The sequence below is a fragment of the Hirundo rustica genome, chromosome Z, assembly GCF_015227805.2.
Source record: "Hirundo rustica isolate bHirRus1 chromosome Z, bHirRus1.pri.v3, whole genome shotgun sequence".
In the NCBI taxonomy this organism is placed as follows: domain Eukaryota; kingdom Metazoa; phylum Chordata; class Aves; order Passeriformes; family Hirundinidae; genus Hirundo; species Hirundo rustica.
Genome location: NC_053488.1, coordinates 32,827,282 through 32,847,520, shown reverse-complemented (window position 1 = coordinate 32,847,520; position 20,239 = coordinate 32,827,282). Strand labels below are relative to the sequence as shown.

The following is a 20,239-nucleotide window of genomic DNA, read 5'->3' as shown; positions in this document are numbered from 1 at the left end:
AGCTGTTGCTCACGAGATGGAGCCAAGCTGGAGTTCTCAGTGAACTGTATCCCATGGGAGGGACCCTGCCGTGCAGCAGGGAAACGACTCCTCTCCCTGAGCAGCAGGAGAAGCCTCGGGTGATGAACTGACCGTGACACCCACTCCCTGTCTCCCTGTACCGATGGGGTAGGAGGTGGAGCTGGCAAGGAGGGAGGGGTGGGGGCAAGGTGTTTCTTAAAGGGTTTGTTTTACTTGTCTTTATCCTGCTCTGATTTGTTAGTAGTAACTTCATATCTGTAAGTTGAGCCTCTTTTGCCCATGTTGGTATTTGATGAGTGAACTCTCCTGGTCCTAACCGCAACCCATGAACCCGCCATTAAATTTTCTCTCCTCTGTCCAGCTACATGAGTTAGCAACTTTCATGGGCGCTTGGCATTGGCCCAACATCAACCTATGATATAATCTTAAAAATACAGTAAAAATACAAAAATTCTCTTTATTGTATAGCTAATAATCACAAACTAATCAGCACTTGAATTAATGGGCCAGATCTTTAGTATTGAATCTTTAATACTGACAGATTTTTAAGTAGATCTCTCAACGCCTTGAATTCAATGTTGACCAGAAGAACATGAAAGATTGCCCCATCAGCTGTGGCTCCTACAGCCCCTCATCAAGTAATTAGACTACAAAGACTTATTTAAGATTTTTACTTTAACTGGCACCTAGGCATTCCCATTTCAAATACAATAACAATATTTCTTTTTAATTTGAATAAATATTATTAGATACAAAAATTTCTAAGTACACCAGAGTAATAATATAATAATGCAAAAGCATTAAAATTAAGTTTCAAACTTAAAAGCATAATAAATATGTAGAACAAATGTCTTAGTCGTTGTCTATCTTAATATAAAAAGACTGTAACTGACTGTAAAGACTAAGTCAATCCACTGCAAAACTGAATTTTATCTGCCTCAAGAGCTTCTTCAGAGATGCTAAAGCTTGCAAAAAGAAGATATATTTAAATTTGTTTAAAAGTTTACCTCAAACAAAAAAAAATAATACTGAAGGTACTGTTATTGAATTTCTAATATTATAAAAACAAGTCAAAGCTGTTCTCAGCAAGGTTAACTAACTATCGAAAAGACAATTGCTGCTTTGGAAACTGCACTTTGGCAGCAGCATCCAGCTCCCCTGAGAGTTCCCCTTCTGAGCATGTGGAACTTTGCAAAACTGTGGGAAACGTAAAGTCTTAAAGAGGTTTTCAACTCTAAACCTACAGGTATTATCATGGTAATTACATTTATAATCAGAATAAAACTGATACCAGTGCCAAAGCAAAAAAACCGTATAGCCTATGCAAGGAAATCAATGCATCACAGAATCCAAACTCACCTTTTAAGGACAGAAGAAATCCCAAGAAGTTGTTCCATTATTGAAATTTAACAGCACCAGGCCCCCCAAAAATTCAATTTTTGAAGACACAAAAAAAAAGTATCTTCATTTAAAAGTGTTTTTAACAACCCATTTATGTCTATTGTTGCTAAAAAGTGCAAACACGTATCATGATATATATAAAATAAACCCATTTCCTCTGTAAGCCATATTTTGTTTTCTTGGAGTTTATTTTCACTGTATATTGGAAGCACTTTGTGTCTAGTATGTAATTTTTCCAACAGAAATTACAATTCTAAATGAAGATCTTAAAAAGTGTTCAATTTTCAGCTTAAAAAAAAATCATTAGCTTGATGTTAAATTCAGCTTGTTTATGTTAGCCATAATTTTAATGAGAACAGAGAAATATTTGTTCTATATCAGATTAAATTAATGCAACATAGTACCGGTCCACAATCAACTGTAAAAAGTATTGTGTTGCATCATGTGTCCTACACAACCTTTTTGAATATATGACCTTTAAGTTGATGAAGGTTGCCTCAGAATTTGGCTCAGTTCAGGCAAAACATCTGTTCCCTTTGCAGGTATACTGTAAGGACTTTTTTCTCAGTTGGATTTAGATCACAGCAAGTGAGCCCTTTTCTGACCGATCATATACACCTCAGCATTTGTAAATCAAGCTCTGGGCTGACAACAGTAGGTCCACAATCCGTCACCCTTTCTCAGCTAGCAAGGCCATTTGACTGCTGTGAGAACTGCTCTTATCATGTCATCAAATCAAAGCATGTTGAGAAGAGGGAATGCAAGAGGCATCTGCAGAATTCCCACAATGTAGTGACTTTGGAACATTGACAGATGCATCTGTCATTTTATACCTTCAACTAACCTGCTGTCCGCTGGCCTGACATAGCAAAGCTGTCCAAGAGTAACTCCAGCTCTCTCATGTTGTTTTCATACGTCTCTGTTAGAAAGACCTGGTGTTTCTTGGCCTTTATTTGACAGGAGGAATAGACAAGACAAGAGGGGGCAGGGAAAGAACACATTAAAATAAGTAAACAGAAGAAATACACATCACAACTATATACTTGTTCTTCATTAAATTCAAATTTCTGCTATATTTCTTTTTATGTCTTTACTCGAGCTATGAGACCTAATATGACGTAACAAACAAGAACCCTGCAACATACAATATAAAACTAAAGGATTTCAAAAGCAAAAGATGGTTGTACAAAAACTTAGCCTTCATCATCTTCTGCTTTAGAAGTATCTTAATGGACATTAAATTCTGTCCATCTATGCAGGCAGTGAAATTTATTATTACACCCTACAAGGGCATTTAGAAAGACACCAAACTACTGGCAGACAGGCTAGAAATCCATGATTTGGCACTCAGTCAAAATCCGACGCCTATTCTCATTGCAAACCTGCCTACTTCAATTGTTAATATGTTCCATTCTAGATAGGGATTTCTTCAATACCAAAAATTCAGCCTTTATGCTTGGAACATAAAGCTACAGAATTCTTAGACCCTATAACTGAATTGTCTTAAAGAAAGCTGTTCACTAAGTTAAGTCTATTGTTCAAATCAAGACACAGAATTTTCTGAGGCCAGAAAAGTTCTACAGCAGATTTTTTTAATTGCTACAGTAGAAAGGCTATACCAAATCATTCCTTCAATTTATATCTGATATTACAACCTGCAGTTTTCAAAGACAGGCACCCGTAAGTCCAGACAAGACCAAGATCCTTTTGGGTATATGTAGTTTTGACATCACATGGAAATGTGTGATTTTAGCTGCTGACTGACCAAAAGTAATATACCTCAGCAATTTAGAAAACCTAAAAGCAGCAAAAATAAATAAAAACCCTCCCCCCTACCCCAATTCAAGAGGAAACTAGATTTAAATAACTTCACAATTTTCTTATGACAAAGGTTATGGTCAAAGGTAGCACATGACTTTTAACTGCTCAATTTATTTCCATTCTAAATTATAATACATATTTGTGTAATTTCCATTTCTACTTGGTAACGGAAAGTCTTAAAGAGGTTTTTTACCTCTTTAAGGTAAAGAGCCTTAAAAAGGTAAAAGGTCTAAAAAAGACCTTTTTTACTGGGCAAAATTCTCCTGTTTTTTATCATATCTAGAAACTATTGCTTTAGTTATGCTCACTGCATGTCGAAGAACCCAGGCAATTTCTTATGTGTGGGAAACATCCTACCCAGGAAAACTGCTACATACTGGTAGCATATAACTGTCAGGATAAAAAAAAAAACAAGAAATGCATTTAATTCTCTGCAGTCTTCTTCACTATTCAGTTTAAATATTTTATAAATTTGCTTTACTCTTTCAATTTTAATTATATGTACTGTATATCAACTAATATATTATTCATATGTGTATTTCAGTGTTAGGTTCCCTGTAGCATTTACATGCTTTTCCTTGTGTGAGAGTTTGTAATACACTTCATAAAGAATATCCAAATCACTTGTATATACTGAAAAATAACTAAGGCTTAATTCCTACTCCATAAACTTATCTATACAAATTGAACTTGTAAATGTTGAGATTCAGTAAAAATATTTTATAGGATGCAAGCACATTAAAGTAATTTACTCTCGTGTACTGACATCATCTCAAAGACCTCACAAATTAAAAATAAGAAAATATAAAAATATGAAAACATCACAATAAGTACTCTTTTTACATAAAATACTCCAGCACAGAGAAGGTGAGACTTAATCTTCTCAGAAAAACATTTTCCTATGGAAAAGTCAAATGTGAGAATTTTTTTCAGTCTTCTCATTCAGTTTTTCCATTTTTAGTTAATTTACCATAATTTAGTCTGTGTGTTCCAGTCTGTTCAGCCTTCACCACTTCTCTGTGCTTCATTTGCTAACTGCATTTACACTTCATAAGTCAATATTTGTCCCTATTTCAACAGAAATAAAGATCAAAAGGAAATTACTTAGACTAGCCAGTCTCTCTACACTTGAACTGCAAAATATTTCGAATCTTTCCTTTCCAAGTTTTATTTTCAATCGCTGTCTCCATTATCAGAAATTGAAAGAAAAAAACTCTATAAATCACACTGCTAAAAATCCAGGCACAGTCCAAAAGGTTCTATTATTGATCTGATTTCTTATGTCTCACTGACAGTTATCTAATAAGAATGTATACAGTCATAAATTCATTAATTTAAGCTGACAGGACCTGTGGAGATCATCTGGTCCCATTCCCCACTCAGAGCACAGTATGGTCGAAGTCAGGTTAGGTGACTCTGAAATTGTTCAGTCAAGTTTTGAGTATCCTCAAAAACGATGTTTCAACAAACCCTCCAGGCAACCTGTTCCAATATCTCACAATCTGCATTGTGACGTATTCTGTTTTCCCTTACAGGAAATTACAGCTTCCCAGTTTTCTCTTATACTTCTAATGCACAGATCTAAGAAGAACTTAACTCCATCTTCTCCATAAGCACCCACCTGATAGTTTACAGCAGTAGCTATTATGTCCTTTGCTTTCTTCAGCCTGAACAAACACAGAGAGTATGCATAATGCTTTACATTGAAAAGGAAAACGGAGTGCATGAGTATAGAATCAAACACAATCAATTGCAGCTGACAGATTCAACTGTTCCAGGAGATGTGATTACAATCCTTCTCAGCAACTCCATGCATCAACATGTTTGCCATTCCTGTAGAACTACTGGAGAAGTACAGGTGTAAGTGTTTCCTAAGCTATTTCAAAAGAGAAATTAGTTGACAAAATTGGTAAAGCCTTTACATAGAGAGTTTGCTTCACAGACCTCACTACTAGAAACAGGTGAAAGAATATTTCTAAAGTCTTCTGCTGACTTTGCTTGACTTCCTGTACATGAGAATGGACCATTCTTGACCTAGACAGTGATCCTTGAAAACAACTTCGAAAATCAAAGGTGAGGTCTGCATGGATATGCATCAAACTCCTGACTAAATTCAAGTATTAATAGGAAGCGTAAAGAAGGTTGTTTAGACATGATAAACTTGGAAAAACACAGAGGCATTGTTAAAGCCTAGAGAGATATGTTTAGGAACGCCAAAATCCACCTGAATTTGAGTGTGGCTTGGGATGTGAAGAGCAACAGAAAAAGATTTCTGAAGCACATCACCTGCAAAAGGACTAGGCAAAATGTGGGCCCACTGCTAATGAGGCAGTGATCTGGTGACTAGGAGAGAGAAAAAGCCTTCTCATTGCTTTTTTCACCTCAGTCTTCACTGGAAGAACCTGCCCTTGGGAATTCCAAGTCTCTGAGATCAGTGAAATTTCCATGAACACTTGAGAACTTAAAATTCTCAAAATATACTGGAAGTATTTCCCATACTCCCCAAAGACAATTTCCTTTTTCACACTACATTCCAAACTGATGGCTAAAACCCTAATAACATGGGAGAAAAATCATACTTTCTCAACCCAGAACATATGCTGAATTTTAGCATATAAAATGCTTTCTTGAAACAAACTTCATATCCTTAAAAGAGGCTCCTATTATCATAAAACAACTCTTGAGAACAAAGAAAATGCAGAAGATGCTGTTGGCAATATATTTATTTAATCATCAATTTCAAAACACAATTGAACTTTGAAAGAAATCAAAGAGAAGCCGAACATTTTTAATTAAAGATACTGTAGATGCAAATGAGGAGAAAATCTTTTTCCCAAATACTTTCTATCCTTATCTGTAAGAACAACCTGAACTACTCAGAAAACCGACTGCTAAAAATTCTTCCAATCACTGTGTTAATCTTCCAGAAGGGTACTTTTATTAACCAGGACAAGTTCCTACTACCTTGGTTGTAGACATATTTTCCTTAACTACAAGTATTTGATTTTTGTTCCTGTTCCCATACAGAAATGATATTCCATTGTTTTTCCAGCATTTTGCAAAAGCCATGGTTGATTAAAATAAATGTAAACTCTATGCACAGTTCCAGGACAGCCCACAGAACCTGACGCTGCAAAGGTGCATCTCTATATCAAGTTCAATAACTTTTAAAAAATAAACATGTGGGCAGGACTTTGAGGCCTTACCTTAACAAAACCACTGCATAGTATGCAGGGAGTTGGGGTCCAGCTGTGCAATGAATTGCCTCAATTCCTGAGGAACTTTCTCTACTTTGTTCACAGTTACAAGGCTTCCCTGGAGGCACTCTCTTGCACATGGACTAATTCACCCACTCAGTCTGCAGTACAAATTCCAACTGGTGAAGGCAGAGTAAGAGCCAAATCCAGAACTATACACATCCACCAAGGAGCAGCATGTTCAGATACTCCTTGAAAAGTGCTTATGTAAATTCTTTACAAAAGTATCAGAATGTTTACCAGGCATGACCTTGGGGCCAGCAAACCAAAGCATTTACAGAAATACAAAAGACTGTTCCAGATTTCACAAAACACAGGTTCTACTCAAGTGATGCTCTGTAAAGCAGAAGAGTGGAATAATTTTTTCAGCAAACAGGCATAAATTGTATTATAAAATACAAAACAAAACTGTCACTAACAAACTCTCTCCTTGGGCTACTATTTACTTTTGCCTTAGTTATCAAATGATTGAATACTTTTCTTTTATTAGCTGGAATATTCAAAAAATCTATAGAAGTCTGGCAACATGTAAATTACATACAATCTCTCAAGAAATTTCGTATCTCAGACTAACAAATTAATCAAAATGCTAAAGTTCTATTGAAACCATTCTTGTTCTATAAAAAGAGATTTGTGACAACTTTTGCTGGGAGAGAATGTTAGGAAGTATCTCTTTGGGTTTTGAGATTTATTTTTTTTTCCCCCAAGTCAGAGAAAATTTTTTGAGAATGGCAGCTTTAAATTTTAGATGCCTGTCTTCCAACACCAGGACATCACAGTTTGAGTGACCTCTGCAGTTATCAAATAAATTACAAAATTCGTTTGCAGAAGATCATTTCAGTATATGCTTCAGACTAACTAGTCTTCTTACATTAAGACTAATAGAAGTAGCATCTGGGAAGAAACATTCCTCCCCCCTATGATAAGGTGCTACAGTGTGTTCATTTGGTTTATATTATGTTCTATTTTTATATTGGCGTTTGTAATGTTTTCCGTTGTATCTCCTTGGAAACTGTATCACATGGTTTGTCCCTGCTCGGCCGTGCCCATCCCCCACACTGGAATGTAACCCAACTCTGTTCCACTCCCACCTTATCCCTGACTGGGCAGTGGCTTGTCCCTGCCCCTAGGCCCGTCCCCCCTGGACAAAAGCCCTAGGATGGCCAGGGCTCAGTCTCTTTGGCATCAGAACAGGGATGGGGAAGGAGCTAAAGGAGCTCTGGACCAAATAAAGCTATAATTTCCCCCCCCCCGGACAAAGAGCAGGCTCTTGCCTTTTGCCATTGACGGTCCTCTGAGTGTCTCTAAAGAACCACCACATCTGGTGCCTAAACGTGCGGCTCAAAGCCACAAGGGGCTCCCAGAAAGCTGGAAGAACCATGCTTGGAGCATGTGGCCGAGGAATCTCACGCAGGTACGTGAGTCACAAAATGCAGCCCACCCATGCAGAGACAGACCCGTCAGGCTTGGCATTCACTGTGGAGTCTCCAAAACACAGGATTCCACAGGCCAGGGCTGTAGTTTTCTCCGTTGGACTTAAAAAACCCATTGGAGTGCTGTGAAGAAGCCCCCTGAAAGGCAGGCTGCTCCCAGAGAAGGTGACCACATGTCCATGGAAAGCTGACCCTGGGAACTGAGACTGGAAGCTCTTTTTGCACCAAAAGGGTCAGTCTCAGGCAAAAGGAGTGATTGGGAAAGAAAGGAAAGATTCGTCTGAACGCTGGATTGTTGGTGAGTATTATCTAAGGAAAAGTCTTTCAGAGGAGTTGTTCCTCAGGGAAAAGGGTTTTTTCCTTTGGGGGAAGGTTTTTGCTTCCAGAGTAAACCTTCAGGGTGCTTTAATAGCACATTTTGTTTTGGTGTGGGGGGGTGGAAAAGGTAACTGTTTCCCCCTCGGCATTTTTTTCCTCTCCAGCGAGGGTTTTTTAACTTTCGGTTTCCCAGTCACAGTTAAAGGGGACACAGAAACTTAAAATCTGAGCCAAGAGTGGGTGCTAGGCTGTCTGTGTCTCAAAAAAGAGTCTGTAATCAAATTTTAAGTGCCTTGGATGATGGGGGGACCCATTGTTCAAAGAAACAGTTGAAAAAATTAATTCAGTGGTTGTTTTCTCAGTTTCCACATGTATCATTAGAGCAAATAAGCTTCCCGGAATTTTGGGAGGCTGTTGCAAATAAAACAGATGAATCTGGGTCCTCTAATAATAAAGAAAATGCAAATTTTGCTTCTAATAGCTTAAAAATTAAGTTTGCATTGCAAAAGCAAAATTAAAAGGAAAAAAAGGCAGTTCTTTGTGGATTCTCCCCAGTTTGTACTTTTGCAGACAGGTCGGGTGCTCAAAAGCCCCATCTCAGTGATCCCCAGGCTGCTCTCAGTTCTGTGGGGGGGGTCACAAGATGGAGGGGACTCCTTTGTTCAAAATGGCCAAAGCCATGTGCTCTCAAGTCACAAGGAGCCTCTCTCTTTGTCTGTCCCTCCTTCCCGCAATCCCTTTTGCAATCCCTTCCTCTGCAAAGACCCCTCCTTCCCTTCGGTGCACCCCTGGCACTGCCCTCTCCTCTGACTCTGCCCCCTACCCTCAAACCTCTGCCCTCCGACTCCTCCCCGTGTGACTCAACCCTCCAGCCCCTCCCTGCCCCTGGTTCCCACGGTTTCCCTGCCCACAGTCCCGGTTCCCACGCCCCAGAGAGGGGGGTGGGGGAGCCAGGAACCCGGAAGCAGGAAGTGATCCCAGCTTTTCTGCCACCCCTTTCACATATCGACAGTCAAAAAGAGGGGGTGTTGTCCATGGTTATTGGGACCCCTTCCCCCCACAAGCGATTCAGGATTTATGCAAAGCTCAGATCAGTTTTGGATATGAAAATGAATACTTCTGCAATCTTTAAAAGCAAGTTTACTGGGGAATCCTACAGTTCCCTTTGGCCTCCAAAGAAATTTGCTTCCGGAGCTTTGGCAAACTCCTGAAATGTCTGTTGATAATAATAATTTCCCCATTCTATTTTAGAACATCTGTGTGGTGATGGTGAATGGGTCTCAGCCCTCAAGCAGGCTCAGGAAATTCCTTTGCTTCCATCAGAACCTTTTGTAACATTTGTGGAGCGATTAACAAGTGCTATCGAGTTACAGGTTAAGAATGAAGGAGCCCAGGAACAGGTCCTGGAGGAGATGGTGCTGACCAATGCTAACGAAAAGGCAGCTATCCTCAGCCTGTCCATGAAACCGGCTCCAGCTTTAGATGGCATGCTCCAGGTGTGTGCCAAGAAGGTTCCCTTCATAACAGGTCACCAAAGCCACAGTTCCAGAGTCAAGCCACCACAAAAGGCTGCTGCTGCAGACACTGTGCCCCCTGTGTCCGTGCCACAGCCACCACTCAAGAGAAGAACGTGTCTCCTGTGTGATCAGGCTGGACATTGGGCATCTCAGTGCCCTTTATAGAGACAATTTCTGGACTTTCAGGACAATGGGATGGGGGGTCTTGGGGGCCCAAAAGGAATTTTTCAGAAAACTAAAAGCTGAGCACCGGCTTGCCCAGCGTGCTGACATAAATGGGGCAAGTCCGAGAAGGGGGGAGAAAAAACTGAAAAATGTAAATGTTGAATTAACTAATCCTGCTTTAACCAGTTCTGCCTTTCAGCAAAAGTCACCAGATGTGATAGTAAAGGATCCAGCGACCAGAGAAACAGAAAGTCCTCATGATCAGGTCACCTGGGGTCGTGGGTACGCCTATGTGTTCACTCCCCCAGATCTCAAGGGGGTGCCAGCCAAGTGGGTGAAACCTTTCATCCCTAAAACTGCAAAGCCACCTGCAGAGGCCCCACAAGTGGCTAGTGCTGCCTGGAGGAGGAGAAAGCACCAAATCCTCTCCCAGTTATCCCTTAACAGTGTTTTTCTGGACAGTTTGTTTGCACTAAAGGTCATTTTTTTCTTCTGCGACTTTAAAGGTACTCAAGGTCCGAACTCTGAACATCTCCCATGGACTGAGCCTTCCTCCTTCTCAATTTAATAAGAAAAGGGGAAATGTTGTAGGGCATTAATTGGGTTTATATTGTGTTTCATTTTTATATTGGGGTTTGTAATGTTTTCTTCCCTGTTCCCCTTGGGAACGGTATCAGGTGGTTTGTCCCTGCTTGGCCCTGCCCACCCTCCCATATTGGAAGGTAACCCAACTCAGTTCCACTCCCACCTTATCCTTGATTGGGTAGTGGCTTGTCCCTGCCCCTAGGTCCTTTCCCCCGGGGAAAAAGCCCTGGAACAGGCAGGGCCTCGGTCTCTCTGGCACCGGCAGGGATGGGGAAGGAGCTAAAGGAGCTCTGGCTGGCAGGGGCAGGATCCCAGAATAAAGCCATGATATGCCCCTGGCGAGGGAGCAGGCTCTGTGCCTTATGCCATCAACAGTCGTCTGGGTCTCTCTAAAGAACCACAACAATAAGGCAAGAAAAAAAAATCAACGTAAAACATCACTTAACAATCATTAGCACAAAATTAATTAAGAGTATATATCAGGACTGGGAATTTTTTTTTTTTTTTAATTGAAAGAAACTGTCCACATTAAATTGCCTAGATGACATTTACATCTTTCCCATTGTGTACCAGCTTCTACTCCACAGAAGTTGTAGAAGAGAATCATAATGCTCAGGGTACTTCATCGTTTGTTCCGTCAATACCTAGGCAATTTCTGCTAAAGAACAATGCTTAGTGTGTGTGACCTGGAGCTAGATTCTCAAACACTTCTGCTCTGACATTCAGTGTACGATAACCTACAAGGCTTTTATGGACAGCTGAGACGCAAGCAGAGCATGACTTCAGGCATGGTTGTAAGAGAAAGATTTCCATGCCATGGGGGAAAAGACAAGCTGTGTGCACTCTAATATGGAACTTATATACAAATTATGCTAGTTCTGATAGAATCTATAAAAAGGGATGGAAATGAATAGACATGTCTTCGAAATTAAAGGAATATATACTAAGATACAATATTTTAATAATTTCACTTTCCTAATATGGCTTCTGGTGAAGTGGCAAGTTTGCCAAATTTCAATTTTCATTTCTCAGAAAATAAAGGTTTAACATATCCTGCTTGTCCCATATTAAGATCATCCACTACGAGGCACTAGAGATATAAATACCCTGAGTAATTTAAAACTCCTAAAGATATCTCTTATTTTTTCGTTGGGGCAGGAATACAGCAGGGGCTGCTTCAATTTAAACCAAGGTTTAAATCACAAAGCCCATTCTGCTTAATTCCTATTCTCAAAAATAAAAAAAATCTAGAAACCCTAGCTAGAAATAATTACAAGCTTGAGACCAATTTCCTCAAGTAAACATAATGTAAATATTGAGAGCTTTCTCATGCTGAGCATTCATAAGCAATTTTGTTTTCTGGTAACGGATCCTATCACATTTGACCCATGCAAGTTTCTGGCAAACTTCTGCCACATGCTGATATTAAAAATTACAAGCAGAATAACTGCTTACTCTATATTTAACTGAATCATTAAGGAAAAAAGAGCACTTTTTCATATAAAGTTTCAAAATAATGTACTTTTTTAATCTTACAAATATTTTACAAACAAAAAACATTTACTTGTATGTTAACAGTACCGTGAGAAACCAACTTAAGATTACCAGACTAAGGTGGAAAATATGTATTCAGAATGTCTAATAATAGTACAAAATATAAGAAAGTAATTAACAGATCAAGAAAGCAGAAGGTGGAAATAAAGGGAAAAGAATGCACTGACAATTTCATCCAATTTTAGTATAAATAAAGGGAAGCCTAATAACAGTATAATGAATGTTATTTATACTTAGTTTCTGCTGTAGCCTTCTGCTTTTTGATTTTGGGAAGAAAAATAACAAAAACACTGTCTATACTGAGTAAACAAGACCACACACAGGCACTCCTGCTTCCCAATCAAATAACACAAGTCTTCTGGAAAAATACAAAGCCATCAAAGGTGATAAAAATCTAATCCCACAGAGTACCACTAATACAAGTATTCAGAAAATGAGTATTTTTATTACCTGTTTAAGACAGTCTTGTGGCTTGAAATCATTCCAATAAAACAATTAAAAAAACTTGCTATATGAATAAAACAGTTCTTTCAAGTGGTGCAATCTACTTGCTTTTACTTTCAGTAACACAACGTTCATTTTGAGTACAGCATTTAATACTGTTGTCATTACCAAAAAACCTTAAGTGTGAATAGAATTTCATCCTGAATTCTTGTCAGGTATAATATACATTTTACTATGGAATTTTTCTTTGTCTTCTTTTTGTGCCTGATAAAATTATTTTTTCAGGTTGACTAAGGCAGCAAATGTCTTTTAATACTTTTACTTTTAGTGCTTGCATTGAAGAAGCTCCCAAAGGAAAAACAGTTCTATAATTTTATTTGTCCTCAATTTATTGGTTACCAATCTACTTGGGAAGTGGATAACACTAAGACAATGTATGGAATAACTTCATCAGCTGAAGAGGAGACACCTACAAATCTGAAGACTCTCTGATGCAGATCTCTGCTCCTATATACTGAATAGCACAATGCGTGCCAGTAGCAGGGAAGGGATCATGGTAATCTGCACCCATAGGTCCAAGAGAAAGCAAAACCACAAATCTGTAAGCTTTATTATAAGAGAAAAAAAAAGGCTAATTATAGAAATACTGAAATTATACAATGAAGAAAAATAGAGTTTTCTAGATCATAGAATCATAGAAGAGCTTGGTTGGGAAGGAACCTTAAAGTTCATATAGTTCTAATGCTAGACCAGGTTGCGCAGAGCCTCATCCAACCCAGCCTTGAAGTCTTCCAAGAACAGGGCATCCGCAACTACTCTGTTACGAGAACAACCTGTTTAAGTCCCTCACAACTCTCACAATAAAGATTTTTTTCCAAAATATGGAAAAAACCTTCTTTCAGTTTGGAGACATTCCCGTTGTCCTGTTACTACATGCCTTTCTGATAAGTCTCTATTCATATTTCTTGCAAGCTATTTTCAGGTACTGGAAGGTCACAATTAGGCCATCCCAAAAGCTTCTCTTCTCCAGGCTGCCTCACAGCAGAGCTGCTCCATCCCTGTGATAACTTGGTGGCCTCCTCCAGTCATACTCCAACACGTCTGTGCCATCCTGTGCTGGGGACCCCGGGGCTGGATTCAGCACTGCAGGTGAGGCCTCACCAGAGCAGAGCAGGCAGAGCAGAGGGTTAGAATCCCTCCCCTGCCCCGCTGGCCAGGCTGCTTTGGATGTAGCCCAGGACGTATTTGGCTTGCTTTCTCTCAGCGGGGTGACGTCTAGCCTTTCATCCTCCAGCATCCCCAGGTCTTCTGCTCTCCATCTGCTCATCCCCCTCAACCACCAGGGGTTGCCCTGACCCAGATGCAGCACCTTGCACTTGGTCCTGATAAATAATACGAGATTTTCATGGGTCCCCTTCTTCAGTTTGTCTAGGTCTTTCTGGATGGCATCCTGTACTTCAGGCATGTCAACTGCACCACTCAGCTTGGTGTCATCAGCAAATTTGCTGAGGGTGCACTGCCAACCCTTCATCTGTGTCACTAATGAAGATATCCTAAGCTTTTTGCTTTAACCCTCGCACTAATAAAGAGGACAGCAAAATTGATATTCAAAGTTGGCGTGCGTAGAGACAGTGGGAAGGCACCAACTGGTCATATAAAAGGAAAAATATTTCAGAAAATAATTCTGTAAAATACATACAATACAACAAATGCACATCAAACAAAAAACTCAAAAAAAAAAAAAAGAAGTTTGTCAGCTTCAAATAAGACATTTTCAAACAATTTTTGCAGTCAAATGCTCACACTAAGAGCATGATGTGAAATAGAAATAGGCAAGTCTACAATGGTAACTAATCAAGCCGGAGGAAAAAAAGCTTGGATAGGAAGATAGAACAGTCTTCAGACAAAATCATAATCCATATCCACAAATTGCCTTCTTTACTAGGAATTCAAAGACTGGTTACCCTTGACTCATAGCCATACTTTTGAAGTAGTTGTTTTTTGCAAATAACTCCTCAATTAAATACCTGGTGTGTCACTTAAAATGCGTTTTGGAATTAGCTTCTCCAGTATCTTATCTATATTCACTCTTGTTTGGCTAAACAACGTAATATAAATAAAAATCAGACTAATGCAAAGTCAGATTTATTCCACAGCTCAGCATAGCAAATGCAGATTATGTTCAGAGTATGTTTAAAAAACCTAAACAACGAGTGCCACAGGCTTTTTGTCTTACCACTGCAAGTTCACTCTGTAATTCTCTGCAGCTTTTTTCGGCATTCCTTAGTCTTGCAGAGAGATCTACAATTACCTTCTTCTTCTCCTCAATCACTTCTTTCATTTCATTGTTTGAGGAGAAACACTCTCTTTCTAATCTGTAAAATTTCAACATTAGAACATTTTAATCAAAAATACTTACATCAAGTATTCTACATATTTTTAAAAGACAATCTGGGTATCACATCATGTTAGCACATCATATGACTTATGAAGCTGTTTGTCTCATTTTTTTTTAAGTGAAGAAACTTATATATTCCTTCTAAGAAAAACTTTCCCATTATGGTTATGTTCTTTTCCATTACCAAGGCTTATGTTAGACTTCCAGTCACAAATTAATCATAAATTTGATCATTTGGATATGGACTCCAGATTACACATAATAAACAGAAGTAATCATATTTTAATTAACAAATTAGTTGTCTTCAGAAAGACATCACATCTTGCATCATCAACACTGATTTCAAGTACAAAGCTTGCTCCTCAAGTTTCCACATATCTGACTAAATTCTTACGCCGGTTCTGGCCGGAACAGGGTTAATTTTTGCAGTAGCCTGCAGTGGGCATGCCTAGGACCTGGAGGTTATTCTGTAGCACCTCATGTCATTTTCTGGGGACAGGGGAAGGGCTCCCTTGTGGGTAGCATGGCAGAGGGACTGGGTATGGCTGGGGGTTTCCAGTGCGCAATCACAGGTGAATCAATCACTTTTTTTTCCTTGTACACTGTCGTTAGTATTGTTGCTGTTACAGTTCATTGTGTTATTTCATCATTGTGTCCAGTAAAGTGTCCTTATCTCAGTCCACGACCTTTACTTTTTGTGACTCCAATTCTCCTCTCCAGCCCATCACAGAAGGAGGAAGAAGAGGAGGAGGGATGATCAAGCAGTGGTTTGGAGTGTTTCCGTAGGAACACTAAATTGGGGAGCACCATTCTTAAACCACGACAATCCTATTCGGAATAGCATGATTTCAATAGAAGACAATTCAACATTTCAAACAGTACTTGCACTGCATCAGTCCTCCTGGTATTCAAGAAAACAAATATCTAGAAAGTCTGGCATGGATAAAAATGTGGGTCATGAGAAAACTACAAGACCAAACCACAGCAAATAGGAGACACAGCCAGTGACAGGAAGCCAAGGAAAAATTTTGAGGGATTGCCTAAGTATACAGGGATGGAAAAGAGGTGCCTCAGGAAAGGCAACTAGAATTAACATTCACAAAAGATGACAAAGACAAGAAGGGATTTTACCACTGTTATGGCAGGAAAGAAAACATGAACAGATTTCTAGACAAAATAGCTATTTTATCAACAGCAGAGAGAGAACCATAGTCCCTGCCTTTTGTTCTCTATCTTCCCTGACAAGGTCTACTTCCAAGCCTCTATGGTCAGTAAAAGGACACAAAAAGGAGAAAAACTGCTAGCAATAGGTGAGGATTGAGTGTGAGATAACCTGTGAAAACTCAACCCATAGAATTGAACTGGTCAGCTCACCTACACTCAAAGGCTCGGATAAATGTGGCCAATGTCAAAGCAACATTGCTCATTATCATCATGAAAGGTCACAAAAACTGGGGAAGGTCCTTGACGAAGAAAGGCAAATGTCACACTTATATTTGGCAAAGGCCAGAAGGAAAAGCCGAGGAACTATAAACTACTGAGATTCATTTCAGCCCTGGAATGTTAGGAAACAAATCCTTCTAGAAACATTTTTTGGGCTCTTGAAAGAGACAAAGGTGATTGGGAACACTCAGGGAGGAGTTACCAAATTTTAACCATATCTGACCAACCCAGTTATACTCAATGATAAAATGATCAGGGCTGTGAACAAAAGGAGGGCAAATAGATAAAATACAACTTAATTTTAGAAAGGATTTAAGCACTTTCTCACACAGTATTTTTACAGCTGTTACAACTTACGTCTACATATGTGAATTATAACATTGATAAAAGTGGTTTGATAGTAAAGCCTAGAATAGTAGTAGCTGTAATATGACTAATACTGTAGAGTTCTATAAAAAACCTGTTTAACAGCTTCATCCATCACCTGGAATAAGCCAAGAGTGCAGTCTCAGAATACCTGCAGCGAACAGTGAACTCGGTATGGGTAGATCATGACACAGTACAACTGATACGCTCAACAGAAGAGCTGCCATTCTCTAGTCATGGAGGAAGAACAGGCCAGAATGAACCTTCTGAGATTCAACAATGACATGTGCAAAGACCTGAATTTAGGAAGCAAGACCACCCTAAAGTGATGTGGCTCATAACTGGCTGGGTAGAAGCTTTGTTCAAAAACCAAGTATGGTAACCAAGTTGGGGGTGGGCTTAGGGAATGGTCACCACCATGGTCAGCAGCAGAAATACATGTAAGAACTGAGGCCTCCCAGTATCTAAAAAGAGGTTATCAAGGAAATGCAGCCAATCACTTCACAGCAGTGTTTGTCTACAAGACAAGTACTGAATCCAAAGGGGTTCAGACAAGGAGAAATCTTTTCCAGCTTTATTGTACAGGTTCCCAGAGAGGTTGTGCCATCTCCATTCTCCACATTTTCAAGACTAGCTGGATGAAACCCAGAAAAGCCTGATCTCAAAACTTTTATTGGTTTGAGCAGCAGGCTGGACGACAGATCTCCTGGAATTCCTTTCCACTGGAACTGTTCTTTGATGTAGCTCACAGCATTAGAAACATCCAGGTGTTGCTCATCTCTTTGTTTCTTCTCCTAGCACTTTTATCTCCCTAGAACGGGAAGTAGTGCAAAGGCCTTGAAGTTCTTCCAATTTTGAAGCTTTTGAATCAATATTGTCACTTTCGGACTTTTAATTCATTTGTTAAAGATTACTGTATCTTTTTAGCTGAAGGACTACTTCAGCAGTCCTCCAAATACCTATGTGCTTCTGCATCAGCCTGGCTGATTTTTCACTGTAGCTGCAGATGTTTACTTCTTATTCCTCAAAACCTGCCTGTTTCAGTCCCCCAAAGTAGTGTCTACTCTCACAGCTTTCACAGCAAAAGCAGCTCCAAATTATTCTATGTCATGTTCTCACTCTTCAAGAAAAGTAAATTCACACAGAGACCCAAATCCCATATTGCTTGCAATTTACATAGTGCTACTGGGTTCAGAGCTAATTAATAAATTATGCAACCCAGAAAAGCCTGTTAGCTTGGTTTTGGTTATTACAACTATATTTTTTCTAAGAAAAAGAAATTATGCCACCCACAAAAGCCTGTTTGCTTGGTTTCAGTTATTATAACTACACTTTTTTTCCTGAGAAAACAAATTCTTACTGCATTACATAGCTTCCAACTTTGGTGTTATTTACTTACATCAAGTCCAGCTAAAGAGACATACAAGTGTTCTAGTACAACAAATGAAAGCCTCTAAGATTTTCATTTGGCTAAGGCTTAAAGACAAACTCATGCAAGCCCTCCAGAAAAAGAGAAAATATGTTTGGATGCTAAACTGTGGCTTAAAAGAAAAAGGCAAGATCCCGACATTGTCTGAAGTCCAAGGACCAGACCCTTCAAAGGTAAGTAGATCAAAGGCTGTTGTATTCTCTCAGAAGGTGTCTAGTGAAAGCAATCACGGATATCCACCAATGTTACTGACACTTGTATGCTTCAAAGAATAGAGAGGGCACAGGAAACAGAGGAGCCAGTACCTGCCCAGCCCATGTAATTACCTCAAGGGAACTGAATAGACTGATGTCCACCACAGAAAAAGCTTGATATTCATTACTTAGTTTAATAGAGGTCTGGAAATTTAGGTGTCTGAGCTAACAAAATTGTGAGGATAGGCTGTTCATGTTGCTTCAATATCTCTTAAATAAACCACCAAGTGTTTTAACTGTGTTTTAACTGTCTTAACTTTCATGGAAAGGTTTGCATTCTCTGAAATCACAGAAGACAATTTGTTTTCAAAAAAAACTCATCTGGCAGAAGCTGCTAGTAGTAATTGCCTGAATCAACACATGATTGCAAGCAGTGAAAAGCACTGATTGGATATTAGACAATATTTATTCTCATATTCAATTAACACATAGAACAGATACCTCAAGCAGGTATAAATTCTGTTTTATCCCAAAAAACCTCTAGGATAGGGAAAATTGCCTTCCTGAGAAAGAAAGACTGAACATAATTGTCCTGTCCTGTTTTTTAAGGTTCATCTTGCATTTTAGTAACAAAAGTATCTACTTCTCAGTAAGCACTACTATTGAAATCCCTAAGGCAAATAGCACCATACCTGTAAAAACTGTATTTCATAGTCTTAAGTACAAAAAATATAATTATTCAGGTATTTCCTGCAGCAAGTCCAAACAAATAAATACACTCTCTAAAAAACCCTCTTATTTTTCTTTTTTGATGATAACATTTTTCAAAGATGTAAATTTTGTGGATCAAAAATATCTTAGGCATAAAACCCCTTCAATTCTCAAAGAAATATCTTCATACATCTAGATAAAATATTCCCACAAGGAACAAAACACTCTTGAATGCACAATACAATTCAACATCTAACCATTATCAATACAATTCAACATCTAACCATTATAATTATATTGGTCCAAATAATCTAATAAAGAAAAATATCTTTAAGAGTGAAAGCTACTACTTATAGATGCTCATGTTTTTAACCAAATTTACTAATCTAAAAATTTAAAAACAGATCTTGTGGTAAAACTTGTAAAATTCTATTTGGTTTGGAAAATACCTAAACAGATGTTTAAGTTACATTAAAAATGCTGATAATTAGCTAGTATTTTATTATCATCTATTGCCTCCCAGAACACATTCATACAAACAGCTCCCTGACTGATTACAGAAAGCCACGTTACGGCAGCCATGCTGACAAGACAGAATAGTTTTTTTCTAGACTGAAAATTACAATGGCTTAACAAGCATTAATCAAAAAACCGCTCCAAACTAAAAAGCCCCATATTTCACTGAGGATGATTAATTTTTCTGGTCTAATGTCAATACAAAGATGAACTTTGGAGTATTAGGTCTTGGAACAAGTGAAGAAATGGTTCAAGAACAAACACTGGAAGAACACTAACACAAGAAAACTTTTATAACATATATTTTTCCATATTTTCTAGACCATCCAAATATAGGAACCTACAGAGGGAAAAGAAAAAAACCACTACACCAAATTAAAAACTAAGAAAACCAAACCAAGATTAAAAAAAAGAACAATAACCATAGTCCATATGCTCTCTAAGAACAAAATGTTACATACAAGAAAAACTCATACAGTACAACATAGCCTGTTATGCAAAACTACTGATCAAAAAACCAATCCTCAAAAAAAGGCTGGTTTGCCAACAAAGGATCTTTTTAAAAAGAAAACAATAAAAATGGAATAAAATGTCAAATCAATGGCCTAGGCCTTCTCCAGTTCAAAGAAAGGCAAAGAACTTAGTATTAGTTTAGTGTCATGTATT

The 20,239-nt window shown here is 38.6% G+C and overlaps 1 protein-coding gene across 1 annotated transcript in view; it reads right to left on the bottom strand.

Annotated features, from left to right (window-relative positions):
* The window catches only part of CCDC171 (coiled-coil domain containing 171), a 164,957-nt gene that overhangs the window by 105,377 nt on the left and 39,341 nt on the right, over window positions 1-20,239 (bottom strand). The window contains exons 10-11 of the mRNA XM_058424068.1: window positions 14,753-14,891; window positions 2,267-2,369 (exon numbers count right to left, since the gene is read on the bottom strand). Coding sequence (XP_058280051.1) covers window positions 2,267-2,369; window positions 14,753-14,891 — 242 coding nt within the window. The remainder of the gene's footprint in view (window positions 1-2,266; window positions 2,370-14,752; window positions 14,892-20,239) is intronic.